Consider the following 19,160-nt stretch of genomic DNA (forward strand, 5'->3'; position numbering starts at 1 on the left):
TCTGATGGTTTTATAGTATGGTTCTCTGTGTGGTCTTTCCGGGTGTTTTGAGGGAGCTTCCAGGTGTCTGCAGAGGATGGCTGGGTCTTTGGAGGAACTCTTAAAAGACTTTACGTGAAGTTTCTTGGGGGGTCTTTTGGAAGACATCTTCAGAACATGACTGGGAGTTTCCTTGGTCTTCCGAGAAGCCGTGAAGGACTTTGTGAAGGTGTAAAGGACTCCAGGACTCTAGGAAGTTACCGGTATTTGGAAGGACTTCTCGCGTTCCAAGAAACTTCTTCGACTCGTGGATTGACAAAGTGTTTATATGTATATAATACCAGTGTTATTGAAGTGATTTATACATTCAGTTATCAAATGTATTACGTAGTGCTGTCCGTGTGTCTGGACGTGGTGGAGAGTTGGGGGGGGGGGGAGCTGTCTAAGTGGTTATGTGACAGACCTTGTGTGTTGTACTGGGTGGTGCCCAGGTGGTGATAGTTGTAGCGCCGGTCATGCGAAGGTGATGATCGTCGGGTGCAACCAGAGACGACCAGATGGAACACATGAGGGGGTCATCCAGGGAGCTGAAGTTCCCTAGAAAACACCAGAGGTTCCTACAGGGTGTGTACCAGACATTTTCTTGGCGCAATGACCGCGAGTGGTGGCCTAGACTCGACCTGGGGACTTGCCACGCGTCTAACCAGAGTGTGTGTGTCCCGTCGCCAGGTCACCTTCACGTGTCCTGGGGTATTAACAGGATGACGGCGCGCGTGGTGGGAGTGGGTATATACATGGCTAGAGGGAGGGCCACTCCTGTTTAACGTGGTGTCTGGTGGACCTGCCTTGTCTGGTCTTCCCCTGACAGCAGCAGACACCTAGCGGGACGCCCGGACCTGTGTGGGACGTGTGCCACCATATATATACCCAGGGCTCTGGACATCCACACCGTGTAGGAGGAAGGGGTGGTCCGCAAACGGGCCTGACTCGCGGGCCACAGCTTGTGGGACCAGTGCACCACAGCAGTAGCGTCCAGAATAATAACCCTTCCTCCTCAATCTTCTCTTCCCACCCTCCTCCCACACACACACACACACACACACACACACACACACACACACACAAGTCATTGCCCGGCTGTTAATTGAAAAATAACCGCACAATTGCCCACTTTCGTAATCGCGCTGTTTGCCACGAAATGCGAAATCACTTCGAAGCAGTTCGTAACTTCGAAGTTTTTTTTGTTATTTATTTTTACTTTGCCGCGTCCGAGAGCCGCGTGAAAGTCTTTGGCAGGGCGTAATTTGGGAACTCCTGCCGAGGGCTCTTCTCTCGAGCCATTCACACTCCATTCTTCTGACGACCAGCCCCCCCGCCCTCCCCTTCTTCACACACACACACACACACACACACACACACACACACACACACACACACACATTCTTGATCCCCAATGTTTATAGTCGTGTCGTTTTGAAAGAGGTGGTTGTATTACCGTAAGGTACCAGACGATAGGAGGCGCGATACGTGAAGGTGAATCATGAGGGAATGGTCGAGAGTGAGGCACGATTCTTGCCTCGGTGGTGTGAGGGAACCCTTGCCTGCCTTATCTGTCGTTGATCTTCTTTCCATCTGCTCTCATGACCTTCCTCCTTCCCATAGTGGTTCTTGCCTGTTCCTCCTCCGTGGCCTCCTTCCTCTTCCTTGGCATCCCTCCTCCTCCTCCTCCCCCTCCGTGGCCTCCTTCCTCCTCTTCCTTAGCATCCCTCCTCCTCCTTCCTCCTCTTCCTTGGCATTCCTCCTCCTGCGTGGCCTCCTCCTTCCTCTTCCTTGGCGTCCTTCCTCCTCCCCTCACTGTGCTTGTTGTGTACTGAGTTACGTAACCGTAAGCCCGGCCATCGTGGAGAGATATTGCCGCTGCATCGGGCGAGTCGCATCACTCAGGAGTCGCACAGCCTTCGCCAGGAAGTATTTTATCGCGCAAGACAGAAATCTTTTTAAGGGAATAACGGGGAAGCGGGCGTCGTCGGGAGATTGTCGCTCGTGAATCTCCGTGACTCGTGAGTTCGAATCTAATTCTTGTCATGGGTGTGTGTGTGTGTGTGTGTGTGTGTGTGTGTGTGTGTGTGTGTGTGTGTGTGTGTTCGAGTCTGCCGTCGCGTCGCCTTGTGCGACGTGGGTTCAGACCTTCGCGAGGACAACGACGCATGGACTGGATTCCTCCGCCTCGTCTTCCTCCTGTGCATGTGAGGGTGTGGATGGCGTCGTGATCAACGAAGTGTGGTGTATAATTATTTTCCCCGGGGCTTGTATGTGTGACCCCTCCCTCCCTCTGGTGGCCTCTCCATCCGTCCCTGCTTGGCTCCTCCCTCCAATCCATCCCTGATTAGTTCCTCCCTCCCACCTGTGTCTGTGTCTCCCCCACGCTATGGTAATTCCCCCTCGCGCGCCCCTCTTCACGTCAGACCCGACCTTATGGCTCCACCCACACTACCTCCTCCCTACATGTCTCCTTTGTTCCTCTATCTCTCTCTTGTCCCTGTTGCTTCCCTCTAGCTACATCCATTCCATCTCTCTCCTCTAGGTCCTCGTACTCTTACATCTATCTGTGCCCATCCATTTCTATTAACCCGGCCCTCCTCTTGCTCCTATCGCCCATCCTTGTAAACCCTCCCACTTCTCCATCTGGTTATGCTCTTCCATCTTCAGTGCCTCCTCCTCCTCCTCCTCCCTCCCTCCCGTCCCTCTGGCTCGAACTGCCATTCGAGCCTCGAGTCGTTCCTTACCGTCTCTCTCTCATGCATCCCGTCCCTCTGGGTCGTCCTCATACCGTCTCTTCGGGTTCTGCCCTCTGCTCCTCCCCGTCCCTTTCACCTCCTCCAGTCTCCCTTGTTCTCGTCCATCAAACCCCTTTGTCCAGGAGGAAGGTCTCTCCGGTCTCTCTAATTCTCTCGTGGAGGGAACACCGGCACGAGACCTTACGGTCGAAGGACACCATTTCGCATGTCCCTATGGAGACGTGATGTGAATGTGCAGCCTTGAATTTACCCGCTGCTGCCTGACACCAGTGGACCTGCAGGGAATCTTGCAGACACATTAGAGGCATGAGTGCACCGAACGCATGCGCATGAACGCACTCGAATGCACGGGCATGCATGAGCATACGGGGATTGGCACTCTTGCATGGAGTATGTTCAAGCACAAACAGTCTTTTTGTTTTTGGCATGCACGCCCCCGCACCCCTGCTGACTCCCTTGTTTGATTATCTTGAGCATGACGACGGCACGTCTTTACGACCCTTGAGCAGAGTGGTACGACCCATGGGGGGGGGGGGTGATGACCTGGTCTTTTGAACTGACCCTAAAAGGGGAAGTCCAGGACCAGACCATCGTACCCAAGTCCTCCTTCAAGGATCGTCCCGCCCTGCTCAAGGGATTAAGTGACTGTATTTTTTTTTTTTTTTTTTTTTTTGTGTCAGAATTTGATAATTTGTAAACACTTCATTTTGTACTGGTTCACTGTCTTTTGATCAACTTGCTTACATTCAACAATATTTTGTTAACAAATTTATTCATTCTCTTTTTGGTTCACTGTTAACTTCGCTATTAGTACCCACGAATTTTCTTGTTGAATTTATTTTGCCAGTACTTACTTACACCTTTTGCCTTAACTGTTGATATTATCTGTACAGACTAATTCTAACTCTTCAGTGGCTAAGTCACGAACGATATTTGTGCAGCCTCTGCTACAGTCGAGTGTAATATAGTGGTAAGCCACACCTTCACTAACCTGCCCTCCCTCTAGACCTTGTTTATATCCACTGTGACCTTCCCTGCTCTGTGACCCTGACGGCGACCCTTCCTTTCCATGTGCTGTCCTTTGTTGGCCCCTGTCTCGTCCCATGTCCTTCTGTTGGCCTCTCCCACCCTGCCCTGTCCTTCTCTTCTCTCCCCCCCCCCCCTTCCTCCTACCCTGTTCTTCTGTTCCCCCCCCCCCCTGCCTCCTGTCAGCCCCCCCGCATAAGCCCATCACTGACTACCCCCCTCCCGGCCTCTTCCCCCTCACCCTGGAGTAGGACGCCCCTCAGTGAGACCGACACGGACCTGAGCCTGGAGTACCACCAGCCCTGCAGGAAGGCTGGAGGACCCTGGGCCTCCCGCAGCTTCTCCCTCACCAACGCCACCACCAGCAGCTCTCCAACGTCTCCACCATTCCCAGAGCAGAGCCCCCTCCTCCATTACCCCCATCACCGCCTACCTGCAACTCAAAATATTTTGCCAAAGAAGTTGTAAGTTGGTGTTGTTGTTTACCTGATGTGTTACTGTTTACCTAGTGTTGAGGCACTAAGAGTTTACCTAGTGTTGAGGCACTAAGAGTTTACCTAGTGTTGAGGCAACAAGGGTTTACCTAATGTCGAGACACTAAGGGTTTACCCAGTGTTGAGGCACTTAAGCGGTCTTCCTCTGCATGTTATTTTACCCCAAGTGACTTTGGTTCTTTTTGTCATACATAAATCCTTTGTCAGCACGAGTGTTAGTTGACGTTCCCCCGTGACGAGATGTCTTCTGTGGTAGTTGTGACACGTCTCTCCCCCCGTACGTGTGACGGATGTTACCGTCACATCTGCCAGTTACACCGTCACCGTCACCACAACAGACGGTCCGAAGCAGTGGGGCGTCTGGTCTCTTGCCCCGGGACTGCCATATTGCAGGAAGGGGGACGCCCTAAAGAAAGATGTTACGTTACAGAGGACCAGGATATTGCCGCTACTAGGAGTCCTTCATGAAGTAGGATGATCTTGCAGCTCCAGCAGGAGCAGGAGGAGGTCCTCTTGCAGCTCCAGTAGGGGGAGAGCAGGAGGTCCTCTTGCAGCTCCAGTAGGGGGAGAGCAGGAGGTCCTCTTGCAGCTCCAGCAGGGGGGGAGCAGGAGGTCCTCTTGCAGCTTCAGGTGAGGCCAGCGGGGCGGCTGGTCCAGCAGGCCGCTACGCGGCAGAAATTTTCCATACCGTATGGAAGGGTTTTCTGGAAATATATAAATATATTTTTTATCGGACTTCTTGAAGCCTGGATGCTCTCTCTCTCTCTCTCTCTCTCTCTCTCTCTCTCTCTCTCTCTCTCTCTCTCTCTCTCTCTCTCTCTCTCTCTCTGGGGTCGAATGCCCTCAAAGGGGATCTGATAATTGTTGTATGTGCATCTCAGACCACCATTCATTCCCGTTTTAACTTAAACCCACCCTTGAGCTCGACGGCACGACCCTCGAGCACGACGGTATGACCCTTAAGTACGACGGTACGACCCTTGAGCACGATGGTATTACCCCTGAAGACGACAATACGACTCCTGAACACTGAAGTATGACGACACGACCCTCGAATGTAATGGCCTGACTTGTGACCTGAGGTTCTGATGAGAGGCCAGGCCATCCGTCGTGCTCAAGGGATGCACCATCGTGCTCAAGGGTCGCACCGTCGTGCTCAAGGGATGCACCATCGTGCTCAAGGGTCGCACCGTCGTGCTCAAGGGATGCACCATCGTGCTCAAGGGTCGTACCGTCGTGCTCAAGGGTCGCACCGTCGTGCTCAAGGGTCGCACCGTCGTGCTCAAGGGTCGTACCGTCGTGCTCAAGGGTCGCACCGTCGTGCTCAAGGGTCGTACCGTCGTGCTCAAGGGTAGCACCGTCGTGCTCAAGGATCGCACCGTCGTGCTCAAGGGTCGCACCGTCTGGTTCGAACAATGTGTGATTAAGAGATACATCCCGCTGGTTGTACACTTTTTAAAGACATCGTAATTCTGGGTTTGGGGATGCCCGTCTCCTTCCCTGGTAGGCTCGGTGCGAGAGCTGGTCCGCATCTCCCTCTGGCCGTCCTCTGAGGGCGGCACGCTATACCCCCCACCCACCCCCTTTGGCCTCCGTCAGTAGCCGTAGTAGCTTAACTGTCCGGGATATAGAGACAAGCACACGATCAATGCCGTCGGCTCTAATACCGCTCAAATTACTTGTTAAAGTTGAGCTGTTGGTTTGAGCTTGCGGAACTGCGCGAGAGAGTACCATTGTGCCGTGCATTCTGTTCCCCTTCGCCCGGACGCAGCAGGTGTGAGGGGCACTTGGGATCTCTGATACTTGTGGATGATGAGCCTGCGTGGTGTGGTGGAGAGAGAGAGAGAGAGAGAGAGAGAGAGAGAGAGAGAGAGAGAGGCTGTCGGCATCCGTAAAGTCGTGTGGTGGACGACCGCTATAGTCTCACCGCGGGATCTGCACGCTGGGCTCAAGGCACATCACCTGATCCTTCATTGCGATCGCTTTAAATATCTCAGCCGTTTTCTTTTGAGTTATGGGGCCAGGCGAATCGATCACACACACACACACACACACACACACACACACACACACACACACACACACACACGGCTGTGTGCGAAAACACCAGGAGTTCCTGGCGTCGGCCACTCATGTGTATGTATACTTACATGTGCCTCTATATATGGGTTGGAGACTTGGGTATTTTCCCGCCCATTCTCTTTCTGCAATAGTCCAATCGCTTGCCGCTTGTACCGGGGTTCAATTCACTGGAAAAACCTTTTTCTCCTGGGTTTTTTTTTTCCGCCATTCTGATTTTACGGGTCATTGGACAAGCAATTTTCATTTTAATTTCTGCAATAAAACGATACAAACTGTTACGATCTCTGCGATGCACTATACCGTACAAGGGAAGGCTTGTATCCTTCTGTTCATGTTTGCGTGATATGTCTATCCTGTGTTGGCGTGGTCTGTAGCTCATGTTAGTGTGGTCTTTAGCCCACGTTGACATGGTCTTCATCCTTATTTTGACACAGTCTCCATCTTAAGTTAAGCGTGGTCTCTAGCATGCGCTGAGCTGGCTTTTATACTGCCGTGGTCTCCAGCTAATGTTAACATGGTCTTGTAGCCTATCTTGACGTGGTCTGTAGGTGATGTTGAAGTGGCGACTAAATTATGTCGGCGACATATATCCAACTGCTGTTGTTGTGGTCTCAAAAAAGGATAATGGCGTCCCGTCTGTACCTTCTGTTGCCGTAGCTCTATGACTTAACGTTGGCGAGATTTTTGGTTTCTGTTGGAGTGGTCGGTGGTTTTTTGTTCGAGTGGTCTGTGGTTCTCGTTAGCGTGGTCTCTGGTTTCTGTTGGAGTGGTCTCTGACCTCTGTTTGCATGGTTTGTAGATTTCGTCGTAATATATATATATATATATATATATATATATATATATATATATATATATATATATATATATATGACTAGATAAAAATACTCATAATCTTTTATGAAATTTGACAACATGGATGAGTTAGCTTGTATGATCAACAGTATTTATATTTCCGATGATAATTATTTCGTTACTTGATTTGAGGCTTTATGATGTTCCAATTCCAAACCGAATGCATAAGACTGGAGTTTAGATTGATTGATTTGCATAATGAAATTGATAGAGGTAGATTTGAATAATCGCTGTGAATGCTTAAATATGCAAAGCAGTTTTAATCAAAGCGAAAATTTTGCAAGCTGCCACCAATACCAATCATGCAGTGCTGCATTTGAATGTCTTTTACAAAGTCATTTATATAGCTGAATCCTGCCCGGCAATTATTCCTGATAATGATGTCAATTAAAGCAGAGAATAACATTATATATATATATATATATATATATATATATATATATATATATATATATATATATATATTGATGTATATTCATTATATATATTTATATTGAATATACATCAATATATATGTATGTATGTATATATATATATATATATATATATATATATATATATATATATATATATATATATATATATATATATATGTGTATATTGATGTATATTCATTATATATATTTATATTATCCCTGGGGATAAGGGATTAAGAATACTTCCCACGTATTCCCTGCGTGTCGTAGAAGGCGACTAAAAGGGGAGGGAGCGGGGGGCTGGAAATCCTCCCCTCTCGTTTTTTTTTAAATTTTCCAAAAGAACTAACAGAGGGGGCCAGGTGAGGATATTCCAAAAAAGGCCCAGTCCTCTGTTCTTAACGCTACCTCGCTAATGCGGGAAATGGCGAATAGTTTAAAAGAAAAAAGAAGAAATATATATATATATATATATATATATATATATATATATATATATATATATATATATATATATATATATTTCTAAACTATTCGCCATTTCCCGTGTTAGCGAGGTAGCGTTAAGAACAGAGGACTGGGCCTTTGAGGGAATATCCTCACCTGGCCCCCTTCTCTGCTCCTTCTTTTGGAAAATTAGAAAAAAAAAAGAGAGAGGGGAGGATTTCCGGCCCCCCCACTCCCTCCCCTTTTAGTCGCCTTCTACGACACGCAGGGAATACGTGGGAAGTATTCTTTCTCTCCCATCCCCAGGGATATATATATATATATATATATATATATATATATATATATATATATATATATATATATATATATATATGCGAGAGACAGCTACTAAGTATAATAAGATAGATATAATATATATATATGTATCGGTGTTTTGAAATGGTTTGGTCACATGGAGAGAATGAGTGATGAAAGATTGACAGAGAGGATATATGCATCAGAGGTGGAGGGAACGAGAAGTGGGAGACCAAATTGGAGGTGGAAAGATGGAGTGAAAAAGATTTTGAGTGATAGGGGCCTGAACATGCAGGAGGGTGAAAGGCATGCAAGGAATAGTGTGAATTGGAACGATGTGGTATACCAGGGTCGACGTGCTGTCAATGGATTGAACCAGGGCATGTGAAGCGTCTGGGGTAAACCATGGAAAGTTTTGTGGGGCCTGAATGTGGAAAGGGAGCTGTGGTTTCGGGCATTATTGCGTGATAGCTGGAGACTGAGTGTGAACGAATGGGGCCTTGGTTGTCTTTTCCTGGCGCTGCCTCACGCACATGAGAGGGGGAGGGGGATGTTATTCCGTGTGTGGCGTGGTGGCGATGGGGGTGAGTAGGGGCAGATAGTGTGAATTGTGTGCATATGTGTATATGTGTGTGTCTGTGTGTGTATATATGTGTGTACGTTGGGATGTGTGGTTGTGTATGTTTGCGTGTGTGGATGTGTGTGTGTGTGCATGTGTGTGGGGGTGGGTTGGGCCGTTTCTTTCGTCTGATTCTTTGCGCTGCCTCGCAGGCACGGGGGACGGCGACAAAGCAAAATAAATATAAATTAAAAAAAAAAAAATATATATATATATATATATATATATATATATATATATATATATATATATATATATATATATATATATATCCCTGGGGATAGGGGATTAAGAATACTTCTCACGTATTCCCTGCGTGTCGCCTTCTAGGCGACTAAAAGGGGAGGGAGCGGGAGGCTGGAAATCCTCCTCTCTCATTTTTTTTTTTGATTTTCCAAAAGAAGGAACAGAGGGGGGCCAGGTGAGGATATTCCACAAAGGCCCAGTCCTCTGTTCTTAAACGCTACCTCGCTAACGCGGGAAATGACGAATAGTTTAAAAGAAAGAATATATATATATATATATATATGTATATATATATATATATATATATATATATATATATATATATATATATATATAATCTAGACATCAGTCCAGATGGATTTCTCTCATCTTAACTAGTTTTGATATTTTTGGAGACGCCGTAGAACGCATGTTCCTAACCCAGTTGTAGGCGCTGACCTTAATGGTTGAGGCTTATCTAAGATATGCATCATTGCACTCAAGGTAATCTTGCCGTCATGCCCCAAGGGTCAGGCCGTTGGGCTCAGGTATCGTACCTTCGCTTATAGGTGGTTGTGAGCGCATGTCACATGATGAAAAAAAAAAAAGTATACTTGACCAGACAAGGTCTTAAGTGTAAGTGTTATTAGAGGTCATGCTCAGCCCTAAGCAGCCTGAATGATAGAACAGGTGTGCAGCAAAGAAAGTACCAAGACTGAGTGTTTTGTGGGGGAGATGGAGATGAACCCCCAAGATCACATTGCGATTTAAGATTTGATATTTTTCATCGGATTTTTTTTTTTCGTTTGTTTTCCACTTTATTAATGTTTGTTGAGTAAAGTTGCTGTGTCTATTGCAGGGGAATGAGAAGTCTGTGTCACTGCAGCCTTCGTTGATTTAAGTCTTACTGAAAATAATTTGAAATTAGAAAAAAAGAATGCGTATCTTTAACCTAACTGTTCCTCCAAATTAGTATGTACTACAAATGTTAGTTATTTGTATTGAGAAGAAAATTTAAGTACAAATTTCTTGTACTATTCATGTTTGGAAAGAAGTTTCAGAGAAAAATCTGATAGAACATAACGTAGACAAACCATTATTTTGTATTTTGTAAAATACGTGAAGGAACTTAGTCATTACAAATGGTCTGACTTCGACTTAATTTTCTTGCTGCGGAGAATCGTAGAATCCCAACCAAGAGTCATGTTCTCAGAAATGAGAATTCTCTCTCTCTCTCTCTCTCTCTCTCTCTCTCTCTCTCTCTCTCTCTCTCTCTCTCTCTCTCTCAGCCAAACCACACTAACAGGAGCTCCTCAACAGCCCCCAGAGTCGAGAACAAGAATATAGAGGTAAATGTTATGGACTTTGGGGAAGACAAAACATGTCGGATATATAAGGTCAAGAGATAGGTTCCGAAGAATTTAAGGCTCATTTGCCATATAGTGATAGCTAATGATAAAAACATATTTTACACACACACACATAAATCTATAATACCTCAACTGTGTATTTTCAGCCAAATGACTGCCTAAATTCAGTAAACTGCTATTGATTTATTTACACACACAGCATACAGAAAAAGTTCTTTTTACAAAAGTAAAACTCCTTCCCCTGTACAGTACACTGTAGGTGATTAGATGTACACACTGGCTTCCTTCTGGAGGTTTCTCTGATCCTAATATCCCACAAAGAAAAAGAAAGAGGTGGAGAAGGACAAAGTTGTTGGACAGGAGGAAGGTTCCCTTTAAGAAATGTATGGTTTATGGTGTAGGTTTTATGGAGTCTGTGGTTGGCTTGCTGGATGCTTGGTTTTTCTGCTTTATTTGTTACACCCCCAGAAGACTCTGGAGGAAAGGGAAAGTGATGTGGTTTCTTGTTGGTTTGAGGAAGGAAGTTAGTGAAGCTGATGCAGGCATTGTTTATTGTGTCTGGAGCCTCTCTTACTGGGTTGAGGCTCTGTGGGAAATGAGTGTGTCTTGTTTGTGGTGCTTGACCTTTGACCCTCACTGCCCCCACTCTTAAGGAGGCCTATCCTCCGATGGTTCTACTGTGACCTCCTTACCCCAGTGTGATGGTCATGTCACCAGAGAGTGTATTATATTATGTCACTGTGATGTCAGGAAGTAAAGATGACATCTTGAGGCAATGATAACATCACTGATGCATTTCTGTTAGAACTGTCGCTGGTGGCTGTTAGCAGAGTTATGAAGTGGGGTAATGCCAGGTCACCAGGCAGTTGTGAGGTAGGGATATGTTAGGTCACCAGGCAGTTTTGAGGTGGGATTATCATGCCATGTCACCAGGCTGCAGGAAAACTGACTAATCCTCATTCCCTGTGTGCTCCCAACAGGTCAAACTACCAGTATGAGGATGACTCATCCAATAAAAGGAGAAAAAGAGGCTCCATATTCTTCAGGAAAAAGAAGGTAAGAGGATGGTGTGTGTGTGGCCAACTCAACTCTCCAACACCACTGTCATCACTTCTTTCTTTTTATCCATTCCTTTTATTTCATTCCATTTTCTTCATACTTCTGTATTCATCTTGACACCTCCTTCGCTCACATCAATGTTCCTTTTTTTTCTCATATGCTGCTACATTGTTAGTTCATTCCCATTTAAATTCCCCCTCCTCTTTCTCTCTCTCCTTTGTTCTTTGTTCCCACTTGTCTGAATATTCACTTGTTCCAGAGTGTTCAATTTCAGTAGTATGCAGCCTTTCTGGCATGTTTCTATAACTGAACTCCAGAACATATGCATGATCTGTACTCAACATGTCAGATTACTGTGTGTGGTATTTTGACTGCAATGAAACTTAATGGAATGGACAACAAGTTTGCATAGATGAACTTGTGATTCGGTAGATGGACTTAGCATTTGCCAAAATGGACCTTTTTTTATGTGTATGTATTTGTGGCAGTAGTTTGTATATGTATGTAAGTCTTTGTATGTCTTTTGTGTGTGTTGATGTATATTGTTCTGTGGGTGTGTCTATTTGTGTTTTTGTTTATATGTTTCAGTGTTTTGTGTATAGTACTTAACAGCTAGATAATGGATGTGAAGAAATGAGTGCAGGGTCTCCATATGTTCCAGACACTTTCTTGCTAACCTGGAAAACAGTGAACAAGTATGAAAAAACTGTATACATAATTACTTATTTGTAATTACTAATTTCATTTGTGCATGTATAATTACTAATTTCATTAGCACCTGTGTGTGAGTGCACCTCAGGTATTCAGTGTTTTTTCATATGGTATTTCTTATCCTTTTTGCCATCTCCTCCTCATCCTTTCCTCTCATTCATCATACCATAGTTAGCTCTTCATGACTCCCTTGTGTAGCTCTCACTCAATCTCATCCTCCCTCATACTCGCCTTCTTACATTGCAATTGCCTACCCTGCATCTCATAAGTCTTTCTAATCCTCATTTGTATTTGAACTTCCTCTAAAACATTGTCTTTACATTTCCCATTTCATAGCACCCATGTTGCTCTCTTCCTTCCATTTTACTGTTCTCATTCATCCATTTAGACTCATACTATCAGACCTCCATGCCCCTAGAAAAGTAATAAAATATTATTACTGTCCTCTAGTTGATAATTTCATCACAAGCCTTCCAGATCGTTTTTAAACTGTTTATCTCTTGTGTTCAGTAACCTCACGTTAGACCATCATAACTTCTATTATCTGTTTTTTTTTTTTCATGTGCTCACTTATTTCCCCATGAACCCATCTTTTCTGCCCAGACTCCATTGTCTTGTAGTTCATGTGCTTTCCATATACCAATCCCATTCTTCACTTCCTTTTATTTCACCAGTGAATTTTGATGTTTATGACATAATCAGCACCATCCTTCTTACCATTGCCTCCAAGGCATTCACCAAAATATCTTCATTTTTCATCCACCTCCATCTTCCCTCCACCACCAGCACTTCTTCCTTCTTCATTACCATCACCATCATTATTATCGCTGCCACCAACAACCCCTCAGGCCTCCTTGGGATCATCATAAATCACCTTTATTATCAGAGAGACTAGGAAGTTATGCCTTGACATTATCATTAAATTTCATTTCCAATGGTGAAACTGATGAGTCTTCCAATATTTGAATCTTGCATATCCCTGAGGTATGTTAGGTGAACCTTTAAGACTTCATTATGTGAGATGGTGAGGTTTTAGAGGGTGAGTTGCTATGTTTGTGTTATAGTTATATAGGTAAGGAAGTTGAGTCAGCTGGCATGGATTGGATGGTGTTGAGAGTGAACAAGTCTTCCCAATGCTGGAGGATAGATGAGCATAGCTGTGCCCTTATGTTGATTGTCTTTACAGCCAAACTGAAACTTATGAACCAGGTTAAGTTAAGGTCTAGTCACAGAAAGGAAACCTTCATAATTAGGCTGATATGGTGTAGCCATGGAAATTGACCCGTACTCACAGACTAGTTTATGGTTTAATAGAAAATGACCCCACACAACCACTCTCAATTATGGTATAGGCACAGCTGTAGTGTGTAACCATCCATCAGGATATTGTGTTTTGGATTTCAGCCTAGTTATATTCCTGTGTTATATCAACCTTTCCCTTTGATGGGCTGTGTTAGCATCATAGCTCATTGTCACTTCAGTATAATGTTGTTATGATCACTGTGTTTTCAACTTCATTTCAGACTTTATGTGTGAGAATATAAGGTATGAGGAAACACCAGTGTTACCCACTTCCATACTCATTATGATTGTATCTAATAGGTTGGCTGCATGAAGTAATATGATAAGAGGTAGGGATCTGTCATGCTTTTCATTTTCATTGTATTCCTCCAAATTTGTTGTCTTTGCTTCTTGTTACCATTTTCTTCATCCTGTTTGCCTTGTCAGTTATTTTTACTCCCCCCTATCCTCATTCCTCTGTTCATGCTCTTGTTTCTCATCCTCCTGTTATACCATCTCTTTATTACTAATTCTTTTTTCCTCCCTGTAATCTTATGTTCTTGCTGTTTTTGCTCATATTCCTCCATTTCCTCTTTTCATGTCATTTATTATTTCTCCTTGTACTCCTTTTGATATTAATCATCATTAATCTTTACTTCTCTTTACTCTGTTTTTTCATTTTCTTAATCATCTTGCTTCTTCTTGTCTTCCTCTACCTTTTCTGTTATTTTAGTGCTCATACCTCCTTTCTCTGTCTTCCTATTGCTCATCCCTCTTCTTCCTCCTCTGCCTTCTTAGTCCCCATGCCCAGTTCTTGAGACAAGTTACAGTAACAGAATAAGACCTGTACTTGATGCATACTTGTTTTTCTTTCAGGACAAGGCGAAGAAGACCTCTCACCAGTTTGTATCGGTCTGCTACAGCAACTCTGCCACCTGTGATGTCTGCAGCAAGCCCATGACCAACAAGCCTGCTCTCCGTTGTGAGAGTAAGTAACACCTCCATTTCTTGCGTGAGAGGCAAGAACATAAACTTCAGCTTTTTGTGAAATTTATCTTTCTTCATAGTGTGCTCATTCATGATAATTCAACCTTTCATTGATAGAGAAAACTATAGTGGGAGTTAATTAATGGTCCATTTGGAGGTAAAATGGAAGACATAGGTTTTTGAACAACCAAGAAAAGCCCCTTGTTGTGTGCCATCAATGTGCAGTACTTTGATGAGTATTGATTGATGTTTTTGTTTTATTTTTATTTTTTCTCATTTTTTTTGGAGAAAATGACAGAAGTCCTAAATTATGTGTAACACAGGTATGGATATCTTTCTTTGTGTTTTTCTTTAAAGAAGGTGGAGGAAGTATCATTACAAATGAGCTGAAGTGCCTTTGAAAAAGGACAGAGGTATCACTGGAGGGGGTTGAATGAGGGAATACTATGAGATAGTTAAGAAAAGGAAGAGAGGAAGGTTATTTCTTCTGTTGTTTTAAAGGCAGTTTGTTTCCAGCAGCTGTTTTCAACAAGACTAATAATGGTTTTATCTCTGCAGCTTGCCAAGTTTGTGTGCATGAGAATTCCTGCAAAGTCCAGATCTCTGACTGCTCTAAGCTCAAGAACCCCAAGGTAAGAGCATTGGTGAATTGATGACATCGTACCATTTGTGCAGCATTGCCCTTGATTGGTTGATTGTTCATGCGTGTGTCTGCATGTGTTTGCGTGCATTTTTAAAGTTATATTTTAGTAAATACTTTAATTTAATGATTGAAATATGATTTTTATTTTCTCCATATGGTAGAGCATTTGTCAGTGAAGTATGTTTCATAGAAAAGGATTCATCATGGCTGAGGGTGAACCCACTTGCTTAGGCCTTGAAGCCTAAACCCTTGAAGGTGATATGAAAATCTGGCATGATCTTGAAGTAGAAAATTTTCCAACCCTTGGAAAGAAAAGTCCTTTTGGATATCTAGGACTCCTTCCATACTAAAGAAGTAGTTTTGGACCTGGTCTTCTCAGCGAGGTTATTACTAGATATTCAAACACTAATTTTTGGTCCTCTGACATTTGTACCATTGTTAATGAAGATACTGTTGAAAGTTTCCATTTGGAAATGAATGTATGCTCAAGCATCTTTGTCAAGAATTTAGCAGATAAAGCTACAACTGTAACAGCAAAGTTTACTTACTCTTTTGGGCAAAGGTGATGTGATACTTGAGCTTATTTACACAAACTGAGCTGAATTTCATGCAGACATTGAATACAGAGCCTTTAAATACTTAACAAAGACAGTGTAAATAAAAAAAAATTCCCACCTAACTGCCTTTCCTGCCGTAATGAGGTAGTATCAGGAACAAATCAACATTGGCCTCACTTGCATACATCCAGTCTCTAGCTGCTGTGCATAATGAACCAAACCAGAGCCCGTCAGCCACAGCCAAGCACCACAGACCATCAAGGTTTGTCTTCTTTTCACCTCCCCAGGTATAGCCCATTCGCAGAACATTGATTCAGTTCGTTCCATCTGTTGAATGTCTCTCACCCTCCTGAACATTCAAGCCCTAACCCAAAGCCTTCTTCACTCCATCCTTCCATCTCCTTCTCAGACTCCCCTTTCCCCTTACTCCCTCTCTTTCTGACACACTTATCCTCTTAGTTAGTCTATCTTCACTGATTCTCCCCATATACCCAAATCATTTCAGTGCACCCTGATTAACCCTCACAGTCAGACTAAACTTACTACCACACCTTTCTCATAAACTGTCATTATACAAAAATAATAAAAGTTAAAGATCTGCTTGTACGCTTCAGTTTACTGTGAATTTGATTGATATTTTTAAGACAAAGTCTCAGGATGTAATATCTTAATGGTTTAATGCTTTTATTCTAAGAAATCTTATCCTTTGGTTCTGAATGAATCTTCAAAATTAATTTCTCTGTTCAACACAAGACAATGCTCTACTAACTGCATAGAATATAAACTTCTTTTGTTTTCGTAATATTGACATGTGTAAAAGATTGTGGCATTTTAGGTGTTTTGGTAATTATAGGGCATTGTTTGTTATGACACAAGTAAGGTATGTTAGTGTGTGCAGCATGAAAGTTGTGTTGTTTCATGTACAAAACATCAAGTGCTTCACATTATTCACACTCCAAGAACAATACAAACCAGTGCAGCATATGTTACTTGTATGTACTCACTCTCATAATGTCTAACTGTATAATAATATTGTTACTAGGACTAATAGAAGAAATTCCCTGGAGTGAATTATGAACCAATAGTTAGTAATCATTCATTGATTAGTAGTAGATTTTTTATTAAAAGTCAACAGGAAGATCTATATATTGGGATACTTAATTTTCTTACTTGTACTGTGCAGGGATTCATTATGTTAAGCCTTAAACTGATCTCTCTTTGCACTGAATTATTCTTATGATACATTTAGGTTGTATGATGATTTGCCATATTCTTACAGACACAGACATAAACACATACACAGATGTTGATGGATTATTAGTAAGTGGTAAAAAGCTGGACTTTTTGAATTGCAAGGGAAACATATGATTTTGTAGAAGTTATGGAAACAAAGCCTACTAAAGATATAAGATCTTATATGCTCTGTCTAGAGAGGTGAATAATAGCAAAGAGAAAAAATGAAGACAAGGGGGGGGGGGAATAGTCACTCCTACTAAGAGATAACATTAGGTTTCAGAAAGTAGTGAAAGATGGCCCATACAGATAGTACATAATGGGAAGAATAACTGTAGGAAAGAAGTGCAAATTGGTGTTGGTGTAATCCTCCATAGAATTCCAGTAATCCAGAACAAATATGGGAAGAATAACTGTAGTAAAGAAGTGCAAATTGGTGTTGATGTAATCCTCCATAGAATTCCAGTAATTCAGAACAAATACACAATGATAAGAAAGAAACAATTAGGGTGGTACATGAAGCAGTAGAAGAAGCAGTTTACAGAGATGGTAGAGTGCTGATAATGGGGATTTCAGTTATAAAGAGATAAGTGGAGAGAAGTTGTATACTCATGGTGGCAGAGAGTCCTGGAGATATATATATATATATATATATATATATATATATATATATATATATGAGATGTGTGGAAATAAAAAGAGCGTGGTTGAGAGAGCAGAAGAGGGTGTTTTGAAATGGTTCGGGCACATGGAGAGAATGAGTGAGGAAAGATTGACCAAGAGAATATATGTGTCGGAGGTGGAGGGAACGAGGAGAAGAGGGAGACCAAATATACATACCTACACAGCTTTCCATGGTTTACCCCAGACGCTTCACATGCCCCGATTCAATCCACTGACAGCACGTCAACCCCGGTATACCACATCGCTCCAATTCACTCTATTCCTTGCCCTCCTTTCACCCTCCTGCATGTTCAGGCCCCGATCACACAAAATCTTTTTCACTCCATCTTTCCACCTCCAATTTGGTCTCCCTCTTCTCCTTGTTCCCTCCACCTCCGACACATATATCCTCTTGGTCAATCTTTCCTCACTCATTCTCTCCATGTGCCCAAACCATTTCAAAACACCCTCTTCTGCTCTCTAAACCACGCTCTTTTTATTTCCACACATCTCTCTTACCCTTACGTTACTTACTCGATCAAACCACCTCACACCACACATTGTCCTCAAACATCTCATTTCCAGCACATCCATCCTCCTGCGCACAACTCTATCCATAGCCCACGCCTCGCAACCATACAACATTGTTGGAACCACTGTTCCTTCAAACATACCCATTTTTGCTTTCCGAGATAATGTTCTCGACTTCCACACATTCTTCAAGGCTCCCAGAATTTTCGCCCCCTCCCCCACCCTATGATCCACTTCCGCTTCCATGGTTCCATCCGCTGCCAGATCCACTCCCAGATATCTAAAACACTTCACTTCCTCCAGTTTTTCTCCATTCAAACTCACCTCCCAATTGACTTGACCCTCAACCCTACTGTACCTAATAACCTTGCTCTTATTCACATTTACTCTTAACTTTCTTCTTTCACACACTTTACCAAACTCAGTCACCAGCTTCTGCAGTTTCTCACATGAATCAGCCACCAGCGCTGTATCATCAGTGAACAACAACTGACTCACTTCCCAAGCTCTCTCATCCCCAACAGACTTCATACTTGCCCCTCTTTCCAAAACTCTTGCATTCACCTCCCTAACAACCCCATCCATAAACAAATTAAACTACCATGGAGACATCACACACCCCTGCCGCAAACCTACATTCACTGAGAACCAATCACTTTCCTCTCTTCCTACACGTACACATATATATATATATATATATATATATATATATATATATATATATATATATATATATATATATATATATAGTCGAGAACATTATCTCGGAAAGCAAAAGTGGGTATGTTTGATAGAGTTGTGCGCAGGAGGATGGATGTGCTGGAAATGAGATGTTTGAGGACAGTGTGTGGTGTGAGGTGGTTTGATCGAGTGAGTAATGTAAGGGT

General features: G+C 43.3%; 1 protein-coding gene across 1 annotated transcript in view; it reads left to right on the top strand.

The window, feature by feature from the left end:
• Positions 1-19,160, top strand: part of cyst (rho guanine nucleotide exchange factor 18 cysts) — a 642,386-nt gene that overhangs the window by 553,238 nt on the left and 69,988 nt on the right. The window contains 3 exon segments of the mRNA XM_071683416.1: positions 11,589-11,664; positions 14,536-14,647; positions 15,205-15,278. Coding sequence (XP_071539517.1) covers positions 11,589-11,664; positions 14,536-14,647; positions 15,205-15,278 — 262 coding nt within the window.

Source organism: Panulirus ornatus, chromosome 36 (genome assembly GCF_036320965.1).
Source record: "Panulirus ornatus isolate Po-2019 chromosome 36, ASM3632096v1, whole genome shotgun sequence".
NCBI classification, from domain to species: domain Eukaryota; kingdom Metazoa; phylum Arthropoda; class Malacostraca; order Decapoda; family Palinuridae; genus Panulirus; species Panulirus ornatus.